This window comes from Pygocentrus nattereri, chromosome 4, assembly GCF_015220715.1.
Source record: "Pygocentrus nattereri isolate fPygNat1 chromosome 4, fPygNat1.pri, whole genome shotgun sequence".
NCBI classification, from domain to species: domain Eukaryota; kingdom Metazoa; phylum Chordata; class Actinopteri; order Characiformes; family Serrasalmidae; genus Pygocentrus; species Pygocentrus nattereri.
This window is the reverse complement of record NC_051214.1, coordinates 10,396,015-10,423,484: the sequence shown is the minus strand read 5'-3', so window position 1 is coordinate 10,423,484 and position 27,470 is coordinate 10,396,015. Positions and strand designations below refer to the sequence as shown.

The 27,470-nt window shown below is 39.0% G+C and overlaps 1 protein-coding gene across 1 annotated transcript in view; it reads right to left on the bottom strand.

Annotated features, from left to right (window-relative positions):
• The window catches only part of gabrr2b (gamma-aminobutyric acid type A receptor subunit rho2b), a 57,356-nt gene that overhangs the window by 7,362 nt on the left and 22,524 nt on the right, over positions 1–27,470 (bottom strand). Inside the window, exons 3-6 of the mRNA XM_017697668.2 lie at positions 19,936–20,003; positions 6,747–6,970; positions 3,337–3,419; positions 2,904–3,044 (exon numbers count right to left, since the gene is read on the bottom strand). Of these exons, the coding sequence (XP_017553157.1) occupies positions 2,904–3,044; positions 3,337–3,419; positions 6,747–6,970; positions 19,936–20,003 (516 nt within the window). The remainder of the gene's footprint in view (positions 1–2,903; positions 3,045–3,336; positions 3,420–6,746; positions 6,971–19,935; positions 20,004–27,470) is intronic.

The window sequence follows — 27,470 nt, the reverse complement described above, 5'->3', positions numbered from 1 at the left end:
TACTGGGATGTACCCCTGAGGGTACCACCACAGTGACGAGGGGAACTGCCCCAGTGACAGTGTCGTACCTTTTTATCTGAGAGTGTAGCATATGTACTTATATGTTGATGAATATGCTGGTAATTTCATGATTGGGGGGCCATTTATGTTCCACTATCATATATGTGGTGTGCTTTTTTTTTTTTAGGTAAAATCAAGTGTGCACCAAATCCTATGTTGAGGGATCCTTGACCTTAATGTGTCAAAAACTAAGGAATTAATAATTGATTTCAGGCAAAACAAAAAGGAACCAAAAGCTAGTGTCATACATGGAAAAGAGGTACAAATTGTGGACACATATAAGTGTCTAGGGACAGTATTCGATTCCCAACTTAAATTTGATGCGAATACAGAGCTGGTTGTTAAGAAGGTTCAACAAAGAGCTCATTTATTGCGTAAGCTGAATTCTTTTCATGTTTGTAATGCAGTGTTGTGTAGTTTCTACCAGGCTTTTATTGAAAGTGTCTTAACTTTTTCGTTTATTTGTTGATTTAATGGGCTGTCGCTGAGGGACAAGAATAGCCTGAAAGGCATTGTAAAAATTTGTCCAAAGATAATTGGAGTTCGACAGAGAGACTTGGTCTCCCTGTGGGAGGAAGAAAGAATCATCACTCAGTGTGATCATGTTTTGTCCAGTGAATTTACGGTAATGCCGCCAGGTCGGTGTTATATTATGCCCTTCAGTAGAACAAATCGCTATTCCAAATCTTTTATTCCTTCTGCTATCAAGCTATTAAATGCGGATAATAGTCTTTTAAAATGATTGTCACATTGTTTTTGTGTGTATATGTGTATATATGTATAGTTGTGTGTGTGGACGAGAAGGCTGCAAATGAATTGCCCTTTTGGGACTAATAAAGTACTGTGAACTGTGAACTGTGAACTGTGAGCACAAGGTACTATTAGGTGAGCACTGGATATTATATGGCAAGCACAAGATACACAAAGTATCTACCGAGCACCTGATAGCATCTTGTGCATAACTAACAGTATCGGGTGCTCACCATAGTATCTAGTGTGCACCTGATAGTAACGGGTGTTCCTCACATAGTATCTGGTGGTAATGAGATTTTTACGTAAAATACAGCACTATCAGGTGCGCATTAGGCATTATGGGGTGACCACCTGTTTCTATAAAATGCGTCCCAGATGCACATAATATCTAGAGAGCATCTGATAGCATCTGAAGCATACCTCATAGAATCGGGCGCTGATCCTATAGTATCTAGTGCTGACCTGATAGTATCTACTATCAGATACTATCAGGTGAACACTAGATACTATGTGGTGAGCACCCAATTCAATAAAATGTCCACCAGATACACATTATATCTGATAGCATCTGGTGCTTACCTGATAGTACAGGGTACTCATTACATAGTATTTAGTGCTGACCTGATAACATCTGGTGCCTATCTAATAGTATTGGGTGCTCACCAAATAGTATCTATTGTGCACCTTATAGTATCGGGTACTCACCACATAATATCTGGTATGCATGAGATTTTTACCCTGAATACAATGCTACCAGGTGTGCACTAGATACTGTGTGGTGAGCACCCAATTCTATAAAATGTGCACCAGGTGCACATACACTATATTTCCAAAAGTATTCACTCACACATCCAAATCATTGAATTAATGTGTTCCAATCACTTCCATGGCCACAGGTGTGTAAAACTAAGCACCTAGGCCTGCAGACTGCTTCTACAGACATTAGTGAAAGAATGGGTCGCTCTCAGGAGCTCAGTGAATTCCAGCGTAGTACCGTGATAGGTCTAGAAGTCCAGTCGTGACATTTCCTCACTACTAAATATTCCACAGTCAACTGTCAGTGGTATTATAACAAAATGACAGAGCGGGGTCAGCGGATGTGCACAGAGGTGAGAAACTTTCTGTAGAGTCCATCGCTACAGACATCCAGACTTCATGTGGCCTTCAGATTAGCTCAAGAACAGCGTAGAGAGCTTCATGGAATGGGTTTCCATGGCCAAGCAGCTGCATCCAAGTCTTACATCACCAAGTGCAATGCAAAGTGTCAAATGCAGTGGTGTGAAGCGCCGCCACTGGACTCTAGAGCATTGGAGACATGTTCTCTGGAGTGAATCATGCTTCTCCATCTGGTAATCTGATGGATGAGTCTGGGTTTAGCCGTTGCCAGGAGAACGGTACTTGTCTGACTACATTGTGCTGAGTGTAAAGTTTGGTGGAGGGGGGATTATGGTGTGGGTTTTTTTTTTTCAGGATTTGGGCTCGGTTCCTTAGTTCCAGTGAAAGGAACTCTTAATGCTTCAGCAGACCAAGAAATTTTGGACAATGTCATGCTCCCAACTTTGTGGGAACAGTTTGGGGACGACCCCTTCCTCTTCCAGCATGACTGACCTCAACCTGATAGAACACCTTCGGGATGAATTAGAGCGGAGACTGTGAGCCAGGCTTTCTTGTCCAACATCAGTGTCTGACCTCACAAATGCGCTTCTGGAAGAATGGTCAAAAATTCCCGTAAACATGCTCCTAAACCTTGTGGAAAGCCTTCCCAGAAGAGTTGAAGCTGTTAAAGCTGCAACGGGTGGACTGACATCATATTAAAACCTAATGGATTCACGTGTGTGAAGGCAGACGAGTGAATACTTTTGGCAATATACTGTAGTATCTAGAGATGACCTGATAGCATCTGGTAGCTACCTATGAGCATCGGGTGCTCATCTGATAGTATTTAGTGAGTACCTAAAAGCATTAGGTGCTCACCACATAGTATCTGGTGCTGACCTGATAGTATCTGGTGTGAACAAGATTTTTACTTAAAACAAACAAATGCACCACGTCTCTTCAGGGGCTCTGTATAACATGGTAAGAGGTATTACCGGTGCTGCTGTAGAAGGCCAGTCTGGAGCTGGTGTGGAACTTCTGAATGAGGAACTGAGAGAGAGAGATCCTGTCATCGGTACTCAGAGAGTTATCTCCGCTCTTCCAGTACAGCATTAGATCCTCATCTGTGTAGGCGTCTGCACACAGAGCACATCTCCTCTGTTTAAACCAGCATTAGATTAATAAGTGTGTCTTTACAGTAATTTTTCCCCACAGTGTAATTGGCTGATGTTAAATTGACATGAGCTGATATAAAATTGCATAAAATTGCTTATGTATGAAACATATCCTCAGTGCAAACAGAAAGGAAAAGATTTCAGTCAGTATAGAAGGTAAACTGAATATGAGCTCATGTAAAATTGACAAAGATTCTTGTGTAAGACATTTATATTTGACTACTAGCTTATAAGGAAGAGTGTAAGGTCTTACAGCTCTCCAGCTCCAGTGTGCAGGTCTGTGAGTCGAGAGGGAAGCGGCTGAAGTCCATGTTACAAGCTGCCGTTACTGTCACCCTGGACAACAGAAAAGAAGCAACGGTCACAGCTGCATTTCAAGACTGACCATGGCACTGTCGTAGGATGCCCCCTCTACCACAAATCAGTTTGTGAAATTTCTATCCTGCTAAATCTGCCCCTGTCAACTGCAAGTGCTACTATTGTGGAGGCGTCTAGGAGCAACAACTGCTTAGCCACTAAGCAGTAGACCACACAAATGCTGCTGAGCGCTGAAGCTCACAGTCTTCTCTTAAATCACTCAAATTGCCTCTAGAAGCAACATTAGCACAAAAACTGTGCATCAGGAGCTTCACAAAATGGGTTTCCATGGCCGTGCTAACAAAGCAGCTTCATAAAGGCTTGGCTGGGTGATTTTGGTGTGGAAGAACTTGACTCACACAGCCCTGACGTCAACCCTATCAGACACCTTTGGGATGAACTAGGACAGAGATTGCAATCCAGGCCTTCTCGTCCAATCCCCCAAATGCTCTTTTGGATGAATGGTCAAAAATTCCCACAGACACTCTCCAAAACCTTATAGGAAGCTTCTCAGTTCCTAAATGGATTCATTATTGAATAATTTTATATTATATTAATAGATTTAGAATGGGATTTCATAAGAGCTCCTGCGGGTAGGTGTCCCAATATTTTGTCCATATGGTGTATGTATGGAGAAAGCATTTCCTGAAGTGTTTCTGCCTGACTCACACAACAATGCGCTCACTATAACTATGACAATGCTGAAACCACCGCATATTATATCTCGCTTTTCAGAAAAAAACGAACTTGAAAGCATTTCTCTCTGGTAAAAAAAATAGGCTCTTTTTAAAAATGCCCACATTCTGACCACCTTATAGTCACTGGATTAGAAGTAAAATATGTGCTTGTGCACTTAGCACAATGCTAGCCAACATGGGCGTCTGATAGCTGGCATATGAGGATTGACCTTTAGCATCTTCCTCCAAGCGTGCTAAGATGTCCAGTAGGTTAGAAGCATTGTTAAAACTGTCTGGCAGGGGGTGGGGGTGGGGGTGGGCGTATTTGGCTACAACTAAAACTTGCAGGGAATATTGGGTACAAAGTGATTTGAGGAAAAAAGATAAATACTACTGACTTGGAAAGGTTTGAGGCTATTTGTATGAAGGCAGAAGTTTTAATGTAGTTTAAAGCTCACATTCATCATGCATATTGAGGTGAATGCTCTATTCCCGAATTCCTTGTGCCTTTGCTGCTTCACTGGTATAAACTTCTTAATGACTTTGTAATCACCATTTCTTCCTTTTCGGATGCAGAACTATGAGTTCTTTCACCACAACATAGTAATGTGTGTGTGTGTGTATATATATATATATATATATATATATATAAACTTAGCAATCTAATTGGGTGGGCATGGCCCCCTTGAGGCCAACCTGTGGCAATAGTACACTGTAAAACAATAATTGTGCCAACTTTATATATTTATATACTCGTTTCTTAAAGTTACTAATACATATCTAGTAGTGCATACTATTTGCTGTACAGGTCCTTGGAAATGGTCTAATCTAAGTCCACAATTCTAGTCTCATCTAAGCCATTTATTCTTTATAGTATGAAACAACTCATTTAATATATTGGACTGGCAGCTCAATGGTGATTGAACTAACCTTACTTGCTGCAGAAGTGAAAATTAGAACATAACTATGACTCATATAGTTATTCAAACCTGTTAAGCAACTTATTTTTTTTAGAGGCAGTACATTTGTATGACTTTTCCAAGCAAAGTCAACTCATTTAAGTCTACAGCGTAATTTGTGCCACAAAAAAAATCGAATAATGTTTTTGGATCATGTTTGGTACACATCACAATGACTGCGATCACAGCGTTGAGAAATCACGCTGTGAAAGTAGATGGATTAAAAGGCAGAAATAGGCAGAAACGCTGTTTGCCTCAAGGGTCATTCAAAAACATTAAAATCCTACAAATGCTTTTGCTAACATCACATTCAGTGGCATTCCAAAGTATCATAAAGAAGTGAAGAGCACAGCATTTAAAGTGGGCTTTTTACATTATGTACTCAAAAGAAAATTCAGTCATTTCCCACAAGCACTCTGGCACGCTACCATTGCTGCATCCTGATGGGGCCACTTTGAACACTCACAATCTTTTCATGAGCCTAGTGGTGTCACAATCACCATCACAGAACAGATAGAGGGTTCAGAGTAATATTCACTCTTAAAAGTAGTCAGTGTACAGCTTGTGACTCGATAGAGTTACAAGGTTCCAGGTGTGAGCAGGGCTGTTAAATTGGGTGTTTTGGGTACAATTCGCTCAGACTGGCGAATTCGGAAACTGCACCGCATGGCAGTTTTCTAACACAGTAACGACCCCAAACACACCTCCAAGATGACAACTGCCTTGCTGAAGGTAAAGGTGATGGACCGGTCAAGGATGTCTCCAGACCTAAACCCCATTGAGCACCTGTGGGGCATCCTCAAGCGGAAGGAGGAGGAGCTCAAGGTGTCTAACATCCACCAGCTCCGTGATGCCATCATTGAGGATTGGAAGAGGATTCCAATAGCAACCTGTGCAGCTCTGGTGAATTCCATGCCCAAGAGGATTAAGGCGGTGCTAGATAATAATGGTTGTCACACAAAATATTGACACTTTGAGTACAATTTGGACATGTTCACTGTGAGGTGTACTCACTTGTGTTGCCAGCTATTTAGACATTAATGGCTGTAGAGATGTTTTCAGAGGACAGTAAATCTATACTGCTATGCAAGCTGTACAGTGACTACTGTAAGTTATATCCAAGTTTCATTTCTCTAGTGTTGTCCCATGAAAAGATACAATCAAATATTTGCAGAAATGTGAGGGGTGTACTCACTTTTTTTGAGACACTGTGCATAAATAAACCTTGAGTTGATGTTCTGCCAAGCAGTGCAGTTCATTTAACAATATGCTCTGGTTGCCAAGCAACATAAAATAACAGTTTATTTCATTGCCAGCCAAAACAGCTATTAAGTACAAGCAGATTATTATTCAAGAGACATTACTGAGGAGGTTAGATCTCATATAATCCACTTCTAATCCAACAAAGAAGCGCTGACATTCCCAGAACAACACACTGACCACTAAAGAGTCCAAACCTTAACCTCATCGAAAGTGTTTGGGATTACTTGGATGGTGAGAAGCAGAAAATGCAACCAACTTCTAAAACTTTGGAGGTGTGGAAGCATATCCCTGCAGATTACTCTGAAACACTGAAGGCGAGCCTCCCAAAAAGAATGGAAACTCTAATAAAGGCTGAAAAAATGTTATGCGTAAATATGTAATTTATCTATATTTGTACACCTCCTCACCTGAGGCTGTACAGAACATGCCCATCAGGATAAACCCTGAGCATGATGTTGTCAGTGGTGGTGTCGTGGATGAAGGAACGCTTGGAGTGGACAAAGAACACATCAGGGACCCAGATCTTCTTCACCAGACGGCCATCAAAAGTCATGCTCTTGTTGGTGGTGCTGGGGAAGGAGAGTCGCTCGTCCTTCCAGTAGTGCCTCAGATACAGAGTCATGGTGAAGTCCTGAGGCAGAAGGAAGAATTTTATTGGTAAAAAAATCTCACAGTAATGCTGATCTACACTCTGTGATAGAAGAAACAGTTCAGGTTCCTTAGGGAGTTTGATGTGACATGTAAACATTGATAGTTTCTAAATATACCATTCGCTCTTTGGTCTGTAATGTCCATAAATAGAAACAGCCCATTTGCAATTGATTATTTAGTGATGTGATTACATAGATAGATAGATAGATAGATAGATAGATAGATAGGGCAGTTGTGGGCTGGAGGTTGGGGAACTGGCCCTGTGACCAGAAGGTTGCTGGTTTGATTCTCAGTGCCGACAGTCCATCACTGAGGTGTCCTTGAACAAGACCAATGCCCCGTGTGTGTGTGTGTGTGTGTGTGTGTGTGTGTTCTCCTATCAGACTACAGCAGTTTAGCTCCACCCATTTATCAAAACAGAGGATATTTAAATATAACAGTCTTAAAGGCACAGTAAGAAAAAACAGTTTGGAGGGATTAATAGGGATTAATAAAACAAGCACAAACATCTTAAGTGGACAGCAGGCTGAAAAAAGGAATCAGTCTATATAGTCAGGTCTATAAATGTTTGGATGTTGACAAAGTGTTGATATTTCAGCTGTCTGCCAGAGCATATTGGAGTTTAAATTAAAAAACGATTTTCAGCTCAAAGTGCAGCCGGTCAGCTTTAATTTGAGTCCCTATTTTGAATGGTTCCCTTGTATTTATTGATGATGTGATTGCTGACAAAAGCAGCAGGTTGAATTCTAAAGTGTATAGAGCTATACACTTTAGAATTGCTCAGATTCAGCCAAATGCTTTAAAACTCATTGAACAGCACTTCACAGTCCAGATGGACAATGACCAAAAAAATGCTCTGAAAACAACCCAAGACTTTTTAATGGCAAGAAGTGGGATGTTCTGCAATTGTCAAGTCAATTACCTGACCTCATCCAACCGAGCATGCATTTCACTTAAGGAAGCCAAACCTGGAGGTAAGAAACACCCCATGAAAAAGCTGGAGCAGTACACGTCTGCAGTAAAGACCTGGCAGAGCTTCACCAGGGGAAAAACCCAGTATCTGGTGATGTCTGTGGGTTCTACATCTCAGGCAGTCATTGACTTCAAAGGATTTGCAACCTAGTAATAAAAAGCTAAATATAATTTATGATCATGTTATTTTTCCAGTTGCTTGAATCCCCAAGAATGTGTGTCTGTAAATGATTTTAATTCCTACACCTTTTACTCAATTTAGCTATCATTATTTAATTTCAACTCCAAGATACTTTAGAGAGCTAGAACAACAACGTGCAAATATTCGTGGACCCGGCTGTAGACTTGGATCTCACATGGCCTGGGAAAGAAGCCCACAGAGCAGTACTGTTATTCTAGCACCTAACCTACAGCAGTAACATTTAAGATTTATGTTTTTGGCCTTTTTTATGAGGGTCTACCCTTTACTCATGGGCTAGTGGGACCTTTTGCTGTGCAGAACTCAGTGATATGAATGCCACTGAGAAGAGAAGGTCAGATCTTCAGACATTGTCCAGTGTATTTCTATCATCCAGTCCTGGAGACTCACAGTCTAATGAAATTTTGTTTTTTTACTGCTCAACGGATGACTCAACTTAGGAAAGGCTAAGTTATGTTAGATCCTGAAAAACATGAAACAGTGGATGGTCCAAGAATGAAGACAAAGCATCCCTTCTCTAATAAAGTATTGAAAAAGATGTTGGCTAGTCTCCTCACAGTAACACTAGGGTTACATCAGGTTTCTGACTCAAGCTACACAGGCAGCTGCAAGAAAATTGGTTGTGTTGTCTATAATCTTAAATTAAAGGTGCCCAAACAGGGTCTCCGGAGGGATTTTATAGAAGAACTATGGATGGTACCTTAAAGAGGAATCTTACAAATTTCTTCATAATGAAATTATTAAGATGTAAATAAAGTCATTCAGAGTAGTTTGATGTGAAATCTGCCATTCTAGATTGCATACATGGGTGTTGATAGGAACCAGACGTCTATTATTACAAGAAATGGTTGTGAATACTGTGCCTAATGCCCAAGTTATATGAAAGTTTTTGACAAAGTTTGCACTTGAAATGTTAAGATTCACAGCGGAGAGGTAGATGCATGGCATTTCATAGCAATTTAGTATCAGATTTACCACTATTTTACCATCATCAACATTACATACAAAGATGCATCTAGGTTCACTGGATGTTTTGGATAGTTCATAAAATTGCTAAATTTGTGTTGTAGACAGTGTGACCCCTGATTCATATCACCAACACTATAAAGACATCTGGGGCCGTGACTTTCTCTACAAGAGCCTAAAGTTTTATTCCAAACTTTTATAACCTAAGAACAGCTGAGCCAGTTTGCATTAAAGGTCCTGAAGTTACTGAATATTAAGCCTCAGTATATAACAAGCCTGGGATTTTAAAGGCTCTAAGAACCTTTCAAAGTTCTTCAGAAAAACATTTTTGTAAATAGGATGTGTATGTAAGAACTTAGCTTGATTAATACGACCACAAAAGCAGTGATCAAGTTAATAACCTCCCATGAACCCTATGCTGTGTACAAAATTGCATACCGTTCCCTGTATACTGCATACTACACCACTACATACTGTATACTGCACACTTCTCTTCATAGTATATACCACTGTAAACACCACTAGAGTGCCAACATAATGGGCTGACCCAATCAGTCCATTCTGCTGGCAGGTCTCATGACGTACCCCATTTTCCTTAGACCTCCAACCACTGCTTAGCAACTATTGCTAGCTAACTTTTAAAGGAAACTGGTACCATGACAGAGTGGAAGGTGATGCTTTTTAATCTATTTCCAAAGCCAAAAGTAAAATGTAATAAATGTCAGCTTTTTGATTTCATGTGTGGTAAATCTGTGTGGTTTCGAGAGACACTTGTTTACACCCTATGTTTTCGAAAATGTGTTTCAGTTCACTTTTATTACATGCTTATAACTTGCCTGAATAAAAAGTAGTGTGACTCTATATGGTCGTTCGTCTGAGATTAACTGGGAAGTTACTGTTTCAACTACATAATCTGTACAGTAAGTTAACAGGCATGATCTGAAGAGAATATACAGTGAGACAACCTGTTAAACTTGTAGATTGTGACAAAATCCACCTATAAAACCTACAACAGTGTTTTAGGGCCATTGTTAATAAAAGTAGTAGACTTTGAGAATAAAGTTGCAACATTTCAAGAAAAAAGTTGCAATATTTCAAGAAAAAAATTGCAAAATTTTTTGAAATATTACGACTTTATTCTCAAAATATCATACCATATGACTTTATTCTAAAATTATTATGAGTATATTCTGGAAGTCTACTATTTTTATTTTTATTATCAGTGGCCCTAAAAATCCCCCAGAACTCCCCCCAAATTCCTCTTTTCTGTACTCTTTCTAAAGTAATACAATGACAACACAAGCTAGCTAGCAAAATGCTATCATTAGCTAACATAACTGTTTTTCCCTTGTTTATTTTTACTGTGTTCTCTGCACATGCTACCCACATCTGTTTTCTGGGGGTGGGGGGGGGGTGTCAGTTGTGCTAACTTGCATTCCATACATGGGCTAACGACAGGCTTGCCGTTTATTATCTTGATCATGTTGAGTGCATCGTCACCCCTACATTGAGATCCCACTGAGTTTGTTCCCACCCTAATAGGCCTAAGTTCCAACTCAGATTTAGCCCAATACTTATCATGAGGGACGTTTGAACAACCCCATTCCCCAACTCAGTGAGAAGATAAACATTTTGTACTATGAAAACCTAGTACATTATTATTTTCCTTTAAAAGTTGTATTTTTAAAGTGTTTTGGTAACAAAATACAGTGTAAAATTATCTTACCAGTTGTATGCAAAAGGTACAGTGAACTCAAATATAGAAATACACTTTCCTGCAAATTTGAGTGCACAATTTCTGTTTATGCTTAACATATTAGAGAGAAAATAAAGCCTGAAATGACCTTGTTGTATTATGGGATGCAGAACATGACAAAAATAGGAATATTTGGCCAGGGTAGTATGTCTTTGGCATGTTGGACACATTTATGTTGGTCACTTGCTGCATAGTGTTCACTGTTTTTGGGCACAGACAGAATTGGGCAGTATATTAGGACACAGAACTAACCTTATTATTGTTTTTAACCTTAAACTATGATGAAAATACAGAGGAAAATATAGAAAAAGAAATAATCCTGTCTTTTTAGTCCATAATTTAAAGTTTTTTTTTTTGTTTTTTTTTTAAATTGTCTAGTTGTGCAGTTGGGCAACCTAAAGCCTGGGCCCATAGAGAGATCCTTGGGACTTAAGAGGTTAAAATCCCAGGCTTATTACAACTTAAGACTCACTGGAAAAACAGTACATGGGCCATTCTTATGTTAAGAGGTTGCACCAAAAGAAATTACATTACATCAACACAATGGCTTTGTTCAAGTTTTGTTCTTGTTTTGGCAATTATAGTGTTCATGCAATACATTTCTTTCATGTGCAACCACCTGACACGCTTTAATCATGTCCATTCAAAGTACCACGGTTTTTCAGCGCTTATTATTCATCACACACAAAGGCTACAATGCAAATTAGTTAAATCATGGAAATTTGATGTTTGGGCTTGCTGGTGGATTTTCAACTTCTGCATAATATATAATACAATTATTAAGTAATTCAGAGTGGTTTGATTCAGAATTGTTCATTGCAGAGAAACATACTGAGTGCATTTACTTAAAGTTTACGTCAGCTTTAAAAAAAAACAACAACATGGCGCTACTTTACCTGAAAATCTGAACATACATCGACTAGAAGATGAAGAATATTTAGATCCTTCATTTTGTCAATAATGTAGTTGGTTTCAGCGTCACTCCAAAAGTGTTTTGCTGCGTCTCACAGCAGCGCCGCTTGCTTATTTTATACTGAGAAATTCGAAAGAAATCAGAGTAAGAGTACACATACACTGAGAAATCTGACTACTGAGCTAAAATCCAGCTCTCTTTATTGGATTTCTTAATCAGATTTCTAGACCTCAGAAGGCTGATTATACGACTATTTTGAATAATCAAATAACTGCAGAAATCCGATTGTGATCTGATTATTCGGTGCATATAAACACACCCAATGACTCCGATTTGGGGTCATGATGTTTAAAAAGCAAAGACAGCCAAATTACATACTATTCAAAACAGCCATGAACATACACATCTTCTGAGGTTTTATGTGCAATGTTAATGATGGTAAAATAGTGGTAAATGAAAAGAAATGGTGTTTTAGCCTATTTACATCGATGATGTAGCATCGCTTTCAAAACTATCAGATAGCAAATTCCTAATGTTTGGCTTTCTGTGTGGTAGCTTTTACAGGCATTAAATGGACACCTGCTCCCGATCACCACCAATGTACAACCCCAATTCCAATGAAGTTGGGACGTTGTGTAAAACATAATTACAAACAGAATACGATGATTTGCAAATCCTTCTCAACTATATTCAATTGAATACACTACAAAGACAAGATATTTAATGTTCAAACAGATAAACTTTATTGTTTTTTGCAAATATTCACTCATTTTGAATTTGATGTCTGTAACACATTCCAAAGAAGTTGGGACAGGGGCAACAAAAGACTGGGAAAGTTGAGGAATGCTCAAATAACACCTGATTGGAACATTCCACAGGTGGACAGATTAATTGGAAACAGGTGAGTGTCATGATTGGGTATAAAGGGAGCATCCCTGAAAGGCTCAGTCATTCACAAGCAAGGATGGGGCGAGGTTCACCACTTTGTGAACAACTGCGTGAGCAGATAGTCCAACAGTTTAAGAACGTTTCTCAACATGCAATTACAAGGAATTTAGGGATTTCATCATCTACAGTCCATAATATCATCAAAAGATTCAGAGAATCTGGAGAAATCTCTGCAAGTAAGCGGCAAGGCAGAAAACCAACATTGAATGCCCGTGACCTTCGATCCCTCAGGCGGCACTGCATTAAAAACCGACATCATTCTGTAATGGATATTACCACATGGGCTCAGGAACACTTCAGAAAACCACTGTCAGTGAACACAGTTCGTCGCTCCATCTACAAGTGCAAGTTAAAACTCTGCCATGCAAAGCGAAAGCCATAGATCAACAACACCCAGAAACACCGCCGGCTTCTCTGGGCCGAGCTCATCTGAGATGGACTGACGCTAAGTGGAAAAGTGTCCTGTGGTCTGACGAGTCCACATTTCAAATTGTTTTTGGAAATCATCGACGTCATGTCCTCCGAGCCAAAGAGGAAAAGCACTGTCTGGATTGTTATCAGTGCAAAGTTCAAAAGCCAGCATCTCTGATGGTGTGGGGGTGTGTTAGTGCCCATGGCAGGGGTAACTGACACATCTGTGAAGGCACCATTAATGCTGAAAGGTACATACAGGTTTTGGAGCAACATATGCTGCCATCCAAGCAACGTCTTTTTCAGGGACGTCCTGCTTATTTCAGCAAGACAATGCCAAGCCACATTCTGCACGTGTTACAACAGCATGGCTTCGTAGTAAAAGAGTGCGGGTACTAGACTGGCCTGCCTGGAGTCCAGACCTGTCTCCCATTGAAAATGTGTGGCGCATTATGAAGCGCAAAATACAACAACGGAGACCCCGGACTGTTGAGCAACTGAAGTTGTACATCAAGCAAGGATAGGAAAGAATTCCACCAACAAAGCTTCAACAATTAGTGTCCTCAGTTCCCAAAAGCTTATTGAGTGTTGTTAAAAGGAAAGGAGATGTATCACAGTGGTAAACACGCCCCTGTCCCAACTTCTTTGGAACGTGTTACAGGCATCAAATTCAAAATGAGTGAATATTTGCCAAACAACATTAAAGTTTATCCGTTTGAACATTAAATATATTGTCTTTGTAGTGCATTCAATTAAATATAGATTGAAAAGGATTTGCAAATCATCGTATTCTGTTTTTATTTATGTTTTACACAATGTCCCAACTTCATTGGAATTGGGGTTGTAAACTCATTAGGTTTCTCTACAACAGAGCACATGAAACCACTCTGAAAACCTTTTGGCTACTCATTAAATTATACAGAGCTTGTGAAAAATCGATGGAATTCCCTTTAAAGGGGCTCAAGACGTATACTGTGCAGCAGATTTGGCAAGCCATGCGATATCACTGTATTCCACACCTGCAATATTACCATCTGTTGCCATGAGTTTAGCATATCTGCTTCCTCACTAGCCAAGATCACAGAATGTGCTTTGGCAGATAGGCATTTTGATTGGTCAAGTCCTCGCTCTGTCACCAGGCAAACCCCATGGACTGCGGCATCCTCAACACCCCAGCAGCTGGTTCTCCCCTGCTCCCTCCTTACCATGTTATATAACAGCAAATCTCCACTGCCACTTGTAAACATTAACACCAATACAATAAACCCAGACCCAGAGTTTTCCCATATTCCGGCACTGAGAAGCTCCGAGGGCTGAATAGACCCATGCGTGCAGCTGCTAAGCAAGGGTTGGCAAGGCTAGGCTTATAGAGTAGTGGCACAAACTGCCTGAGACCTTATTTAGAAGCCTTCCAGCAGCAGCAACTGACAGAATTTATTCATACTGTCTGCTTTAATATCGTTCTATAAAAAAGCCGTGATCCAAATTAAACGTAATCCTTGGTTGTCCTCCCACATGGAAGCTTACACAACATCATGATGACAGTTTTGCGTCCAATTTGTGGGTAAGAACAGAAGGCCGTTTTAATTTAATTACCATGCTACCAACACGTGGCCCCACATTAGAACGCAAGCTTTAGTGATCCTCAGTCACACTGTGCATTGTTTAACAGTCAAGGCAGTGAAAATCAGTTCACCTGCCCTGCTGTGTTCATACGCTCGCGTGAAAGAGGTCGCTAAGCACGAATGAACACGTCTTCGTCTTACTGTCTCAGTGTCTTATTCAAATTCAGACCTAAGAGGGAGCAAAGGGGGTTTGGCTTCATTTAGTGACAGCACTGAAGCTCAGTGGGCCATGCTTAATATTGTTTGTGGTGCACATCGGACTGCATGTTTGCCCTCAGTTTGATATAATGTGCATGGCTGAGCGTGCTGTTCCAGCATGCTACAACATCACAGCACAAATCCAAGAATCTTCTGTGGTCAGTGGCAGTAGAAAGCATCTCCTTAGTACAGAGTTTAATGTTTTGTTCTCATGTTGATCAAACATAAAGCCTAATAAAAAGGGTTTATCGGGGCGATGCCATAGAGCAGAGGTTTTTAATCTGTGTGAGGGGGCTACAGATCTTTTTTTTGCAATTTGTTATTTTTTATTGTAAAAACAGATTTGCAAATTGCATTTTTTATGGAAACTGCATTTTTAAATAAAATGTAGACATTTAACAAAATATTATAAAATATGGCTATTTTTATGGCTATATTATTTGCAAAAAGAGAGCATCATACTTAGGCCAACCTCATGTATTAGTGTGGGACAATGCTCGCTGTATTTATATTTTCAGTGCACATCAGTGTAAAATGTTCTCTTCTGTCAGAAAAAAACACGTATCTCCATTTTTGTTTTTCAGTTTTTGACATAATCTGGAAATCCGTTACATTGTATGTAAATTTCATGATGAATGGACCAAAAGAAACTTAAAGCTTAAAATGACTTGAAAGTAGGTTTTTTCCTTCTCCTGTAAAGTTACCATTTTGGAGATACAAAGTTTTCTTCTGAAACAGCGACATAGAACTCATCCATCAAGTATTAACTGTCCCAAACAAGGCTGTGCCACTTACTGGTGAGACAGTGTCCGTAAGTCAGATTGAGAAAACCAAGAAAAACAAGTATAAAGCGAAAAAAAGAAAATACAGCAAGAAACAGCAAAAGTTATCACTACAAAAACAAAAGTGATAACAAAGATACCTAATGCTCCTCAGGAAGCCAGCAAATGGTGACAGTGGGTGGGCTATTTTCATTTTAAAAAAGGAAAATGGAGCCCGAAGAGTTTCACCACCTAATCCAAGAGCTGTTTTTTTACTAAAGCCTTTGGATACAGCTTGGATATCTGTAAATCAGTTTGAGCCCCGTTTGAGCTGCTTCCGGAGATGCTTACAGCATCCGTGAAGAAGCAGAAGGCAAACAAATCCTTCTGCCATTTGTCAATAAGACCCCGTCACTGAGAAACAGCTGCTCTGTCAGCTTGGGTGTTGTCATGGCAACAACAAAAATGACAGTGATTGGTCAGTGAGTTTTTATTGCCACTGAAAGTTCACAAAAATCTAACAGAGCATGACTAATAACATCATACTTACTCCATTCGAAAAATTGTGTTTGATGTCCAAAATATTATCAGTTATACACAAGCTTGATTTAATATACTTCAAATCAACTTTTATGTCCTCAGCTAAGCTAACTCTGTCGGTGGGTATGATCATTTTCTCTTATTATTAGGGTTTATTGTGCTGTATTGCATTTTATAATTAAGCAAAACTGACAGGCCACATTATTGTATAATATTTGCATTTTAAATGATCTGATTTTAAATCTTTTGGGCCGCAAAAGATTTTGTGTTTGGCTGTGTGGGCCATGAGTGTGAAAAGGTTTGGTACCATCTGCCGTACACCTATGGTTTTATATAGAACCTTTTTGAAAAGGGTTCTATCACCTTAAAGGCTTCTTCTTTGGTTACCATACCCAGCTTGTAACAATAGAAGAACCCTTTTTGGTGCTACATAGAACCCTTTTCAAAAAGATTCTAAATAGAACTATATACCAAACATTCTCCATCAATCTGAAAAACCCCTTTAACATGCAAAGAACCATTTAAGCATGAAATAGAATCACTGACTTTACTAAAGAACACTTTAAGAACCATTCATTTTAAGTTTGTAAAAGAATCACTTCTGTCTACCCAATACACCTTTCAGTGCATGCTTCTTTTTAAAAAGCTTAGCAGAAAGCCATCAAACGAACAGTTCTTCAGGACAGAGGATCCATACTTTTCCAATCAAAAAGGGTTCTACATACCCCAAAAAAGTTTTCTGGCTTGTAACAATAGTGGAATCCTTTTCAGTGCTATATAAAACTTAAAAAAAAAAAAAAAAACTAAAGCACTTCTCCATCAACCTGAAGAACACTTCTACAGTGCAAAAAAAAAAAAACATTTAATCATGCAAAGGGTTCTTTGAGTGTTCATGGCTCGATATAGAATCATTTTCTTTGCTAAAGAACCCTTGAAGAACCATTGCACTGTAAATGTTAAAAGTTGACACTATACAAATGTTTACTGCACTTTGCCGTTACATCTCAGCATTTGCATGGACATGACTGATAAGCCTAGAGTAGGGGCAGCTAGGCTAACTATGATAAGTAATGCTAGGAAAGATCCTTTTTTGCTCTCAGTGTTGCCTCAACAAGCCAATGTTTGCATATACTGAGCAGAAAATACTTCACTACCTCTCACCTAACGTTAAGCTGTTAGATCTAGGATTAACTCACCTATTAACTTAACCCACAATGGCTAAATGATTTCTCTTTGCTTTTTAATGACTACAGCAATTTAGTTTTAATACAAAAGCAGAATTTACTTATACTCCTCTGTCTACTGCCAACTTTCTTTTGAACTGCTCTCACAGGCCATTAGCAGTATTACTGGGCCTCAAACCAAGAAAAAAAAACATCTACACTCTTTAGCAAAAAGGGTTCTATGAAGGTATTTTGGCTTGTAACAATAGTGCAACCCTTTTGGTGCGTTATAGAGCCCTTTTTAAAAAGGTTTCATATATATAACCACCTATAGAACATTTTCCATCAATCTGAAGAACCATTTTAGGATGTAAAGAACCCTTTAATCATAAAAATGGTTCTTTGAGTGTTCACAGTTCTATATAAAACCATTTTACTAAAGACCACCTTTTTTTGTCTGTTTGAACAAAAGTGTTAGCAAGAAGATAAAAAGCTTCATGACAGCAACTGGGACTACACTGGCCCAAATCCATTATGTGGAGTACACACAGAAAAATTACCAGCTAATGAGGCTATAAAACTGCCCATTAGCTTTGTTATGACAAAAACATTCCTCACCAAATCATGTGTGGCAACAAAAGTTTGCGGTCCACAGTGTAAAGAATGGCAATGTTGTTTACCAGTTGCTTCATGCAAGTCCAACTTTTTAGTAGAGAGTCTTAGTTTAGTGCTGTTATTAGCTTCAAGTACTGCTTTGTACAAAAGTAAACCACTACTAAAACCTGTCAGCTGTGATGTGGCTTCAAAAAGTGAGGCTTTTATTACAGAAAAACCTTCAGCCTTCGGGATAAAACGTTGTGCTATGTCAGGGTTTCTCAACCACTGTGCTGCAAACCACAAGTGGGCTGCGAAGCACTTTCTGGTGGTCCTTGGGCCTATATGCAGAAGAAGCAAGTGGTCCATATTAGGCCAGTGATGGTACTCTGTCATAAAAAACAGTGAAAAAGTGCTCAATAGTAAGAAAGAAATATAAAATGTTCTCAATCAGTAAACATTATTAATAGATGCCATGCCACAATGGTGCAAAAAGCAGCAACTATGATGAAGTATCAATCGTCCACTCGCATGAAAAAGCTTAATTTGCTACCATTCTGCCTGATTTCTTGTATAAAGAAACTTATGTTTGCCTAATCTTTTGAACTTGTTTAGTTTTAATGTTTACTGATTCACAAAGCATGTTGTGGCAATTGAAAATTGCTGCGCTGAAAATTTCCCAAAAAGTATGGGATAGATAGCAAGTATGTTATCTAGCTTGTATAATAGCTAATCCAGCTGAAGGTGTAACTCACTAGAGCTTCAGCTAGTTTAACAACTCAGATCAATAAGATAATACATGAGCATAATTCGCATATTCTGGCTAGCATATTTGCTATGCAAACTACAGACAAGCCAGCCATTTCAAGCTGTTTTGCCTCTTTCCTTTAAACACTGCATTTACTGCATGCAGTTCTGCCCATTAAACTGAAGGTTTTTCTTAATGAAAGGCTCGTTATTTCAAGCAGTATGGATCCTGGTAGAGCTATGAGTTGCAGCAGAAATGCATGGATGAAAGGTGTACACAGCTTAAAAGACTATACTAACATGTCAGCTGTCTAATTGTGAGTAGGCTAAGTGTAAATATAGCCACACTACAGACAAATTGTTATCTGACTGCTCAGACGTGTCTAGATGTGGTTTGAAATGTGTTTGAGATGCAGCACAACCAAGTGGAAATGTATCTTGTTTGTCAAGCTGTGTACAGAATCTCTACTCCTTCTACGTATAGTCATTACTGCACAGAACTGTTTCATTATGGAAATAAATCACAGACAACCAAACAAGAGCTGCATACATCATTCTCTATTGCCTTTTACACCATAAGCATAATAAAAACTGAAGCCATCTCGACTTTTACTTCTTATAATATGCATAACTGGGCAGAACAAAGTGTATGTGGAGTCTGGACATCATCAGTTAGGACATTCCAGAAGAGAATTCGGTAACACATTATTGTAAGTGGTCCTTTGTAAATAATTAATAAAGTCTCAGATTATCAGTAACATATCAACAACATATCAGTAGCAGTAGTGCAGCATCTGAATACAACATGGTAAATAGCTTGAGTGCATTAAGTGAGTAGTATTGTTGATTGTTATGTATTGTTGATATGCTACATAAAGTAGATCTAATATGTTACTTTCATTAAGCAAAACCTAACCCTGCCCCTAATCCTAACCTTAACCTCACTTCTAAACGTAACCCTCACTCTGGCCCTAATCTTGACCCTAACCTTATCCTAAATCCAAAACCTAATCCTTTACCCCTGCTCTGGCCCTAATCCTAATCTTGACCCTAACCTCAACCCAAAAAGTAATCTTCATCCTCATTCTGGCCCTAATCCTAACCTTAACTTAATGACAAGTATGATGACAAGTTTGGGTGTTATTGACTCACCATGTCCACTTCTGAGATGCTGTCCAAGCTCTCCACCTGGACATCCACGCCAACTGGGACTGCTGGACCTGCAGGCAAAATCAAAGTTGTGGATATTAATTACTGTACAGTGAGTATCATGCCTATCATGACATCCTTTCAGACTCATAGTGTTGAGTTGTTTTCTAACAGTGGAAAGATGAACAAAAACATGGGGATGATTTCAGATCTGAACCAAGAATAGAGCTTTATTTTCTCCTCTCTGTCAAAGATGAAAGCTTTAAGTACTGTTTATCTGATGGGGACAGTTTTGGTCAGTCTTGCATGGTTGTTAGACCTTGCAGTTTCATTTTCTCTCTAGCTTTTAATGTGTTTTTTCCCCTGTAGTTTGGAAAACTACTTTTTTTTTACTTATTTGCCTTTGATTTTCTTCTTTATGCGAGTGGATTATCTACTCAGTCTAACCGTACCATATATATGGTTGAGAGGCAACAGAATATGTATACGGAATACAGAAATTCTGTAAGTAAGTAAGTAAGTAAGTAAACATTTATTTATATAGCACTTTTCTAAGCACAGCTACAAAGTGCTTCACAAACAACAAGTACTAAAAATAGAATGATAAAACAAAACAGATACATATAACTATAAAAATAGTACAGCTACATTCATAAACAACATAAAACTGACATAAAACCATAAAAACAATGCAGCACTATCCAATAAATAACAAAAGCATCACCTGTGACCAAAAGCTAATGAATAGAGATGCGTCTTGAGTCTTCCTTTAAAAATGTCCTTTGATCCAGCTAGTCTAACATCCAAAGGCAGAGCATTCCACAACTTGGGGGCATACACAGAAAAAGCACAATCTGTACACAGTCCAAGTTATATTTTGTAAAGGCAGTATTCAGCACATGGGTACTTTTCACATTGTTAGAAAAATATTTTTAGAATACTTAACACTGAATAAAAAACAATGCACAACTAATGCATGTTTAACTATTAACTCTTAGCTATGGCATGTAGCAAACAAGATCATTTGACAAATTTTAATGAGGACCTCAGTTAATGATTCTTTACAAACACTACTAAACCTACTAAAGCCTGAGTAGACTGACAAACCACTGTGATAATCAGTTATTAATCTCAGTGTTACTGAGCTCTACTAAAGCCTAAGTAGACTGATAAATCAATGTGATGATCAGTTATTAATCTCAGTGTTACTGAGCTCTGCTAAAGCCTGAGTAGACTGATAAATCAATGTGATGATCAGTTATTAATCTCAGTGTTACTGAACTCTGCTAAAGCCTGAGTAGCCTGATAAATCAATGTGATGATCAGTTATTAATCTCAGTGTTACTGAGCTCTGCTAAAGCCTGAGTAGACTGATAAATCAATGTGATGATCAGTTATTAATCTCAGTGTTACTGAGCTCTGCTAAAGCCTGAGTAGACTGATAAACCAATGTGATGATCAATTATTAATCTGTGTTACTGAGCTCTGCTAAAGCCTGAGTAGACATAAATCAATGTGATGATCAGTTATTAATCTCAGTGTTACTGAGCTCTGCTAAAGCCTAAGTAGACTGATAAATCAATGTGATGATCAGTTATTAATCTCAGTGTTACTGAGCTCTGCTAAAGCCTGAGTAGACTGATAAATCAATGTGATGATCAGTTATTAATCTCAGTGTTACTGAGCTCTGCTAAAGCCTGAGTAGACTGATAAATCAATGTGGTGATCAGTTATTAATCTCAGTGTTACTGAGCTCTGCTAAAGCCTGAGTAGACTGATAAATCAATGTGATGATCATTTATTAATCTCAGTGTTACTGAGCTCTGCTAAAGCCTGAGTAGACTGATAAATCAATGTGGTGATCAGTTATTAATCTCAGTGTTACTGAGCTCTGCTAAAGCCTGAGTAGACTGATAAATCAATGTGATGATCAGTTATTAATTGCAGTGTCATGTCTCTGCTAAAGCCTGAGTAGACCGATAAATCAATTCTGAGGGATGACCTAACTAATAATGTTAGCAGTGGACATGCTTGTGAGTAATAAGTTTTGCATTAGTGTTGTACTATATTGCTATATAATCCCATCTACCTTACCAACACATATTCTAAATATATTAAATATATTCTGAACATGTATTTTAAAAGAGCACTTTAGGGCAGTGTGTTCAGCATTCAGCTATTACTATTTTTTCAAAGTATTTTGCCCAACCATATATATGCACATACAAATATGACTTCTGTTGCCTACTGCATCATTATAATCCTTCTTAGCATGCTATACAGAGTGAAAGCAGTGTGGTTATATGGCTGCTGTTTCCATCTTGCTTAATCTGGGCTCTCTGTTGAGATCAGCTTCTTGCTATCTTAATAGAAGACCAGATCAAAGTCTAGGCCAGAAACTTTAACAACGTGTTTTTCACTGTGCTGGACTGCTGATACTGAAGCCGTTTGTAAGGCCTGAGGCCTTTGTAAGGGCTACTGAAAAGACTGTCTTGCTCTCGTTAGGCTCAGTATACGGTCCCTTTGATCAGCTGTGAATTATAAACAAGGGAGCATGTGGGCTAATTACATTTACATGATTTTCAGCCAGCCGGCTGGTTGGGGTCAGCTACTTCAAACACTCATTAAGTCACATTCAGAAGAGGATCATTTGAAACTTACTTCAGGCGTCAAACAAAATCGTAAAGAAAACAGTGAATCAATGTTTATTCAGCAAAAAATGGACACAAGATATGAGTCTTTTACCCTTTCAGCCCGCCAAACTGAGATAAAGTACCTAGATAGCCAGCTAGCTACCCTGCTAACTTTAGCAATTAGCTTGATGTCCTGATTTTGTCATTTTAGTATCTATTCTCTCCACTGTAAAGATGATTTGAAGGCAGCTAGCATAGTTATATGGATGTCCGTCCCCAAAAATCCAACTTAAAGCAGTTATAGTTTTGCACATGTTCCTCCTACTTTCAAGATACATAATCAGAAGGTGGGTTCTCTACTCTTTAAACTGGAAAAGCTGAAGCTAGAGGCTACTTCAGCGGCTCTGTAGGATGTAGGCAAGCATGTTTACAACTGACATAATGACGGTTTCATATTTATTATTCGGTAACTGCTATGAATTATTCAGTAACTATCAAACTAATATGTAAGTTATGTAGTTATGAGAGCGAGAAATGGAAAAACATCAGGAACTAATGTTGGACACTTTACAAACATGCTTTTCCGCTAAAGTCTTTAATATAAAGGTTGTTCAGTGGTTCTTGGCTTGGCTGTACAGTTCTAGGAAAAATGTTTAATTGGTACAGAACCGTTACATTATATGGAGATGCTTTAAGCTAAAAGGTTGTTCACCCTTTCAGGTCATTTACAAAAGTGGTTCTTTAAAAAAAACATCAATCAAGAGGTTCTATAGGACAGCAATTCTCAGACTCTGTGAAGCCAGGCATCTCTTCAGTGTGAGAAAAATCCCTATTGATTTTATTAATTATAGTCCCGCTGTTTGTTAGAGACATTAGACAAATGTAGACCATCATATTTGCTTGAAGGGAGCTGGAGCTGTTAGTAACCCACTGAGTTTCTACATGAGACACCCCTGGTGCTTTCTTGATTATGGACAGGCTCACCAGTCTGCCTGAAGATGGTTTTCCTTTTTTGTTAGGCTTGTGAAGTTCTGAGATGGTTTGTAACCAGATGATGCTGTAGTTTGGCCAGATTCACGGCATTGTTTACAAGAACCTTGAGACACATCTACTGTCCTTTGTCTCAGTAAAATAACCTTCAGTGCAACAGTCATTGTACTGCTGAAATGTATGGGCTACCTTTGTTTTGGGCATATTATGTGGTGGAAGTCGTCCTCAGTGCTGTCAAGCCATTTCAAAAAACAAAATCAAGCACCCCAGGCAGATCATAAGTAAAATCGCATAAGTCAATTCTGAAGTTGATACACATGCATTTACTTATGCTGTACTACTGTAACTACTGTAACCTATCTATAACACTGAATACATCACCAGTACTCACACTGTGGATACATGTTAGCTAGTGTGCAACTACACAGTTATTAAGTGGGACCAACATGGTGACACTGTCACATGACAGAACACATTACAACCAGAACTTTGGTTAGTTTACCACATCACAACACTAGCATATGACTACAGCTAGCTAAATGCTGACACAATGTCAGTAACATCTGAAACAATGAACACATCATTAATAAATACATTGTTTTTACATACATTGTAAGTTCTAACTACACGTTTGTTACAGATACTTACTATAAAGTGGGATTGATCCTATTTTTTCCCTTTCTAGCATTTTTGTGGCATAACAGAACACACAGTATATACACAGAGAACCTCTTCCAAATATAAAATAAATACATTCAAATGTAATAAATGTCCAGGGGGTGAAAAAAAAACCTTCAAAGTAGAGCATACATCACTAAACGTAATTAAAATGGTACAAAAAAAGCTCCCAAGTCTTATAGTATCTCCACTAGGTGTGTTAGTCCAATAGCAAGCTTCTGTGATTTCTCTACTTCAGGATAATTAAGAAAAGGGTCCCAGAAATAGAAAGAACTGTAAAATGCATGATTTAAAGCACCTGATAGAGCTTCTCTAGGAATAAAGCATTTCACTAACCTGACCCACTGAACTGTAGACAGAGTATGCTTTGAAGCCCACTGTAGCAGAGCACATTTGCGAGAACAAAGAAGAAGAATATGCAGGCGACCACTTTTTAAAACAGTGGGAATTCCTCACTGATCTCTAATATACAGGCTTTAGGCCTCAGCTGTAAAGAATAGCGAAATATTGTTTTTAATAAGTTCTCAACAATCTTGGACCAGAAACCACATCCTTCCATTACTCATCATGAACTATAATACCATGGTCAACCTCCCATATAGCTTTTATCTTACTAGCATTGTCAGTATGACAGTCTAGCAGTGCCTTATAAAGTTCTCGTGATGCTGATCGAGGTGTATTAAAATCTGTCAATATTTTCTCAACTGAAAAATGTGTGAGTATCTTATTTATAAAGTTGCAAATCCAGTAATAAGATACAAAGCTCTTCTAATGGATATGATATTTAACTGCACTTTGGCCTAATGACAGAATTCTTCCGCTTTCTGTAGTATCACCTATGACGTTAAAATCAATTGACCCCAATTTGTGGACCACTTTCAGGAACCCACAGTGGTTTCTCTATGACATTATGTGTAGTAGCTTTATTTTAAGAGCATACTTGAGTTTGTACCAATTATGTCCAAATATGCCCAGTCGATCTCTACTATACAGGCTTTAGGCCTAAGTCTTAAAGTACAGCAAAATATTCATGAATAAGTTCTCTAACAATGTTGGACCAGAAACCAGAAACCTTCCATTACTCATCATTAACTCTAATACCATGTTCAACCTCCCAAAAAGCTTTTACCTTACTGGCAGTTGTTGTGATGTTAATCAAGCTGTATTAAAATCTTCCTCAACTGACAATAGCCCAAGACCATCATAAAGCTGTGAATCTGGTAATAAGATACAAACCTCTTGTAATGGATATGATACTTAACTGCACTTTGGCCTAATAACAGAATTCTTCAGCCTTGACGTTAACATCAATTGACCCCAATTTGTGGGCCACTTGAGGGAACCCACAGTGGTTCCTCTACAGCATTATGCATAGTAGCTTTATTTTAAGAGTGTACTTGAGACTCATTTGTGCCAATTATGTCCAAATGCGCCCAGTTGACATGGGTTACAGCCAGTACTATCTATTAGCCGATAGGCGGTTCAGCTCTAAAATATCTCTGTTTTAAACACATGAATCACACCTACGTGTGCTGACATTCTCCCAGCACGTGGGCTAGTGATCTCATCTCTGATCCGTCATGCCATTGTGCCAGCTTGCTGACTCTATTATGCAACGCGTGGCAAAGCCCATCATTAGTCTCTCTGTTACCTGGAAGCGGTGACATTAACTCTCCTGCCCCGTTCCAGCTGTGTGCCCAGGGACTCCACACTGGCACCATATGCCACCTATCAGCTCTCCACGCTACCACGTATTTGGGAGGCAGCTGAGCATAGCCTGCAGCTGTAAGGCACCTGCCTAGTGTCTCCCCACTGGTCTGTGATCAGTACAGCTGCCTAATTTGTAACAGTTAAAGGTCAGAGACTGGATTGCCGAAAGCGTTCCCCGATCGGTGCCGTAGGACCACCTGCCACCTGCTGATAGGAACACCCGAGCGTGCCGGCTCTGATCTTGGATCAGTGCCTGGAGAGTGAACTCTGGATTAGACCAGTGGATTGGGTTTGTTATTTAAGAGACGATTTAATTCCCTTTACAGTGATTACACAGGAATTCCATCTGCTGTTTCAAATGAAGGGTAACAAGTTCAGAGAGGAAGGGGAGAGATGAAGAGCATCCTCGGGTCACTCCAAGGTCTCTCACCCCTCTACGGACTCTTCGTAATCAGACCAGTTGAACAAAATGTCAAGAAATCCCCAAGAAAACATCAGACTGACTGCCTTGTGTGTGTTATGTGAGTAACAACAATCAAATATTTTGTCGCCCACATAAAGGAGGTTTTACGCCTCTTGGCTCAGTTAAGCTGATGCATGGAATCAAGAGGGGCATAATTGCTTGGAAGGGTATTATAATGTAGACAGAGAGAGAGAGAGAGAGAGAGAGAGAGTGACAGAGGGAGAGAGAAAGAGGGAGAGGGAGGGAGAGAGAAAGAGGGAGAGGGAGGGAAGAGTCGGCCAAGGATGAGAAGGTCACATAAGGACTCAGCTCATCTGAGTTTGTTACTTCTTATTTCAACATTCTTCCAGAGCATCATGCTTGAGGCAAGGAAGCATTTCGGAAAATCATATTCATACTCATACAGTTTCGGTCATTCATATTCATACTCCTAATAACCACTTGAAGCATGGCATGATTTTTTTTTTGTGTGTGTTATTTGGAAACAAGCCAGGGCAAGCTGAAATGCCTCTCAGCTATGATTATATAGGTGAAAAACCTCCTCAATCTCACAAGCCTTCATCATGACTGATTCACTGTAGGGTTACCCACATTGCAATCACTCAGACGATGGCTAAAGGACAAAAACAGCATGTGGAAGCCAAAGAAGAAGCACTAATAATAGCCAGAGCTATTGAAACTGCACCAGTAGACTAATTCTATAGGGAGGAATGAGGTAAATGATCACGTTATATTAGCTGTTGACTTTGACAGAAAAGGCATGGTTTGGATGTAGGAGAAAAACTTTTAATAGGTATAATGTAGAGCATAACAGCTATATGTAAGGTTTTCAGCCATACTTTTATACCCTTAAAAAAGTGTCTCTTGGAGGGCTCTTCAAAGGAAATGGATATTTACACTGATCAGGTATAACATTATGACCACCTCCTTGTTTCTACGCTCATTGCCCATTTTATCAGCTCCACTTACTGTATAGAAGCACTTTGTAGTTCTACAGTTACAGACTGTAGTCCATCTGTTTCTCTGATACTTTGTAAGCCCCCTTTTACCCTGTTCTTCAGAGT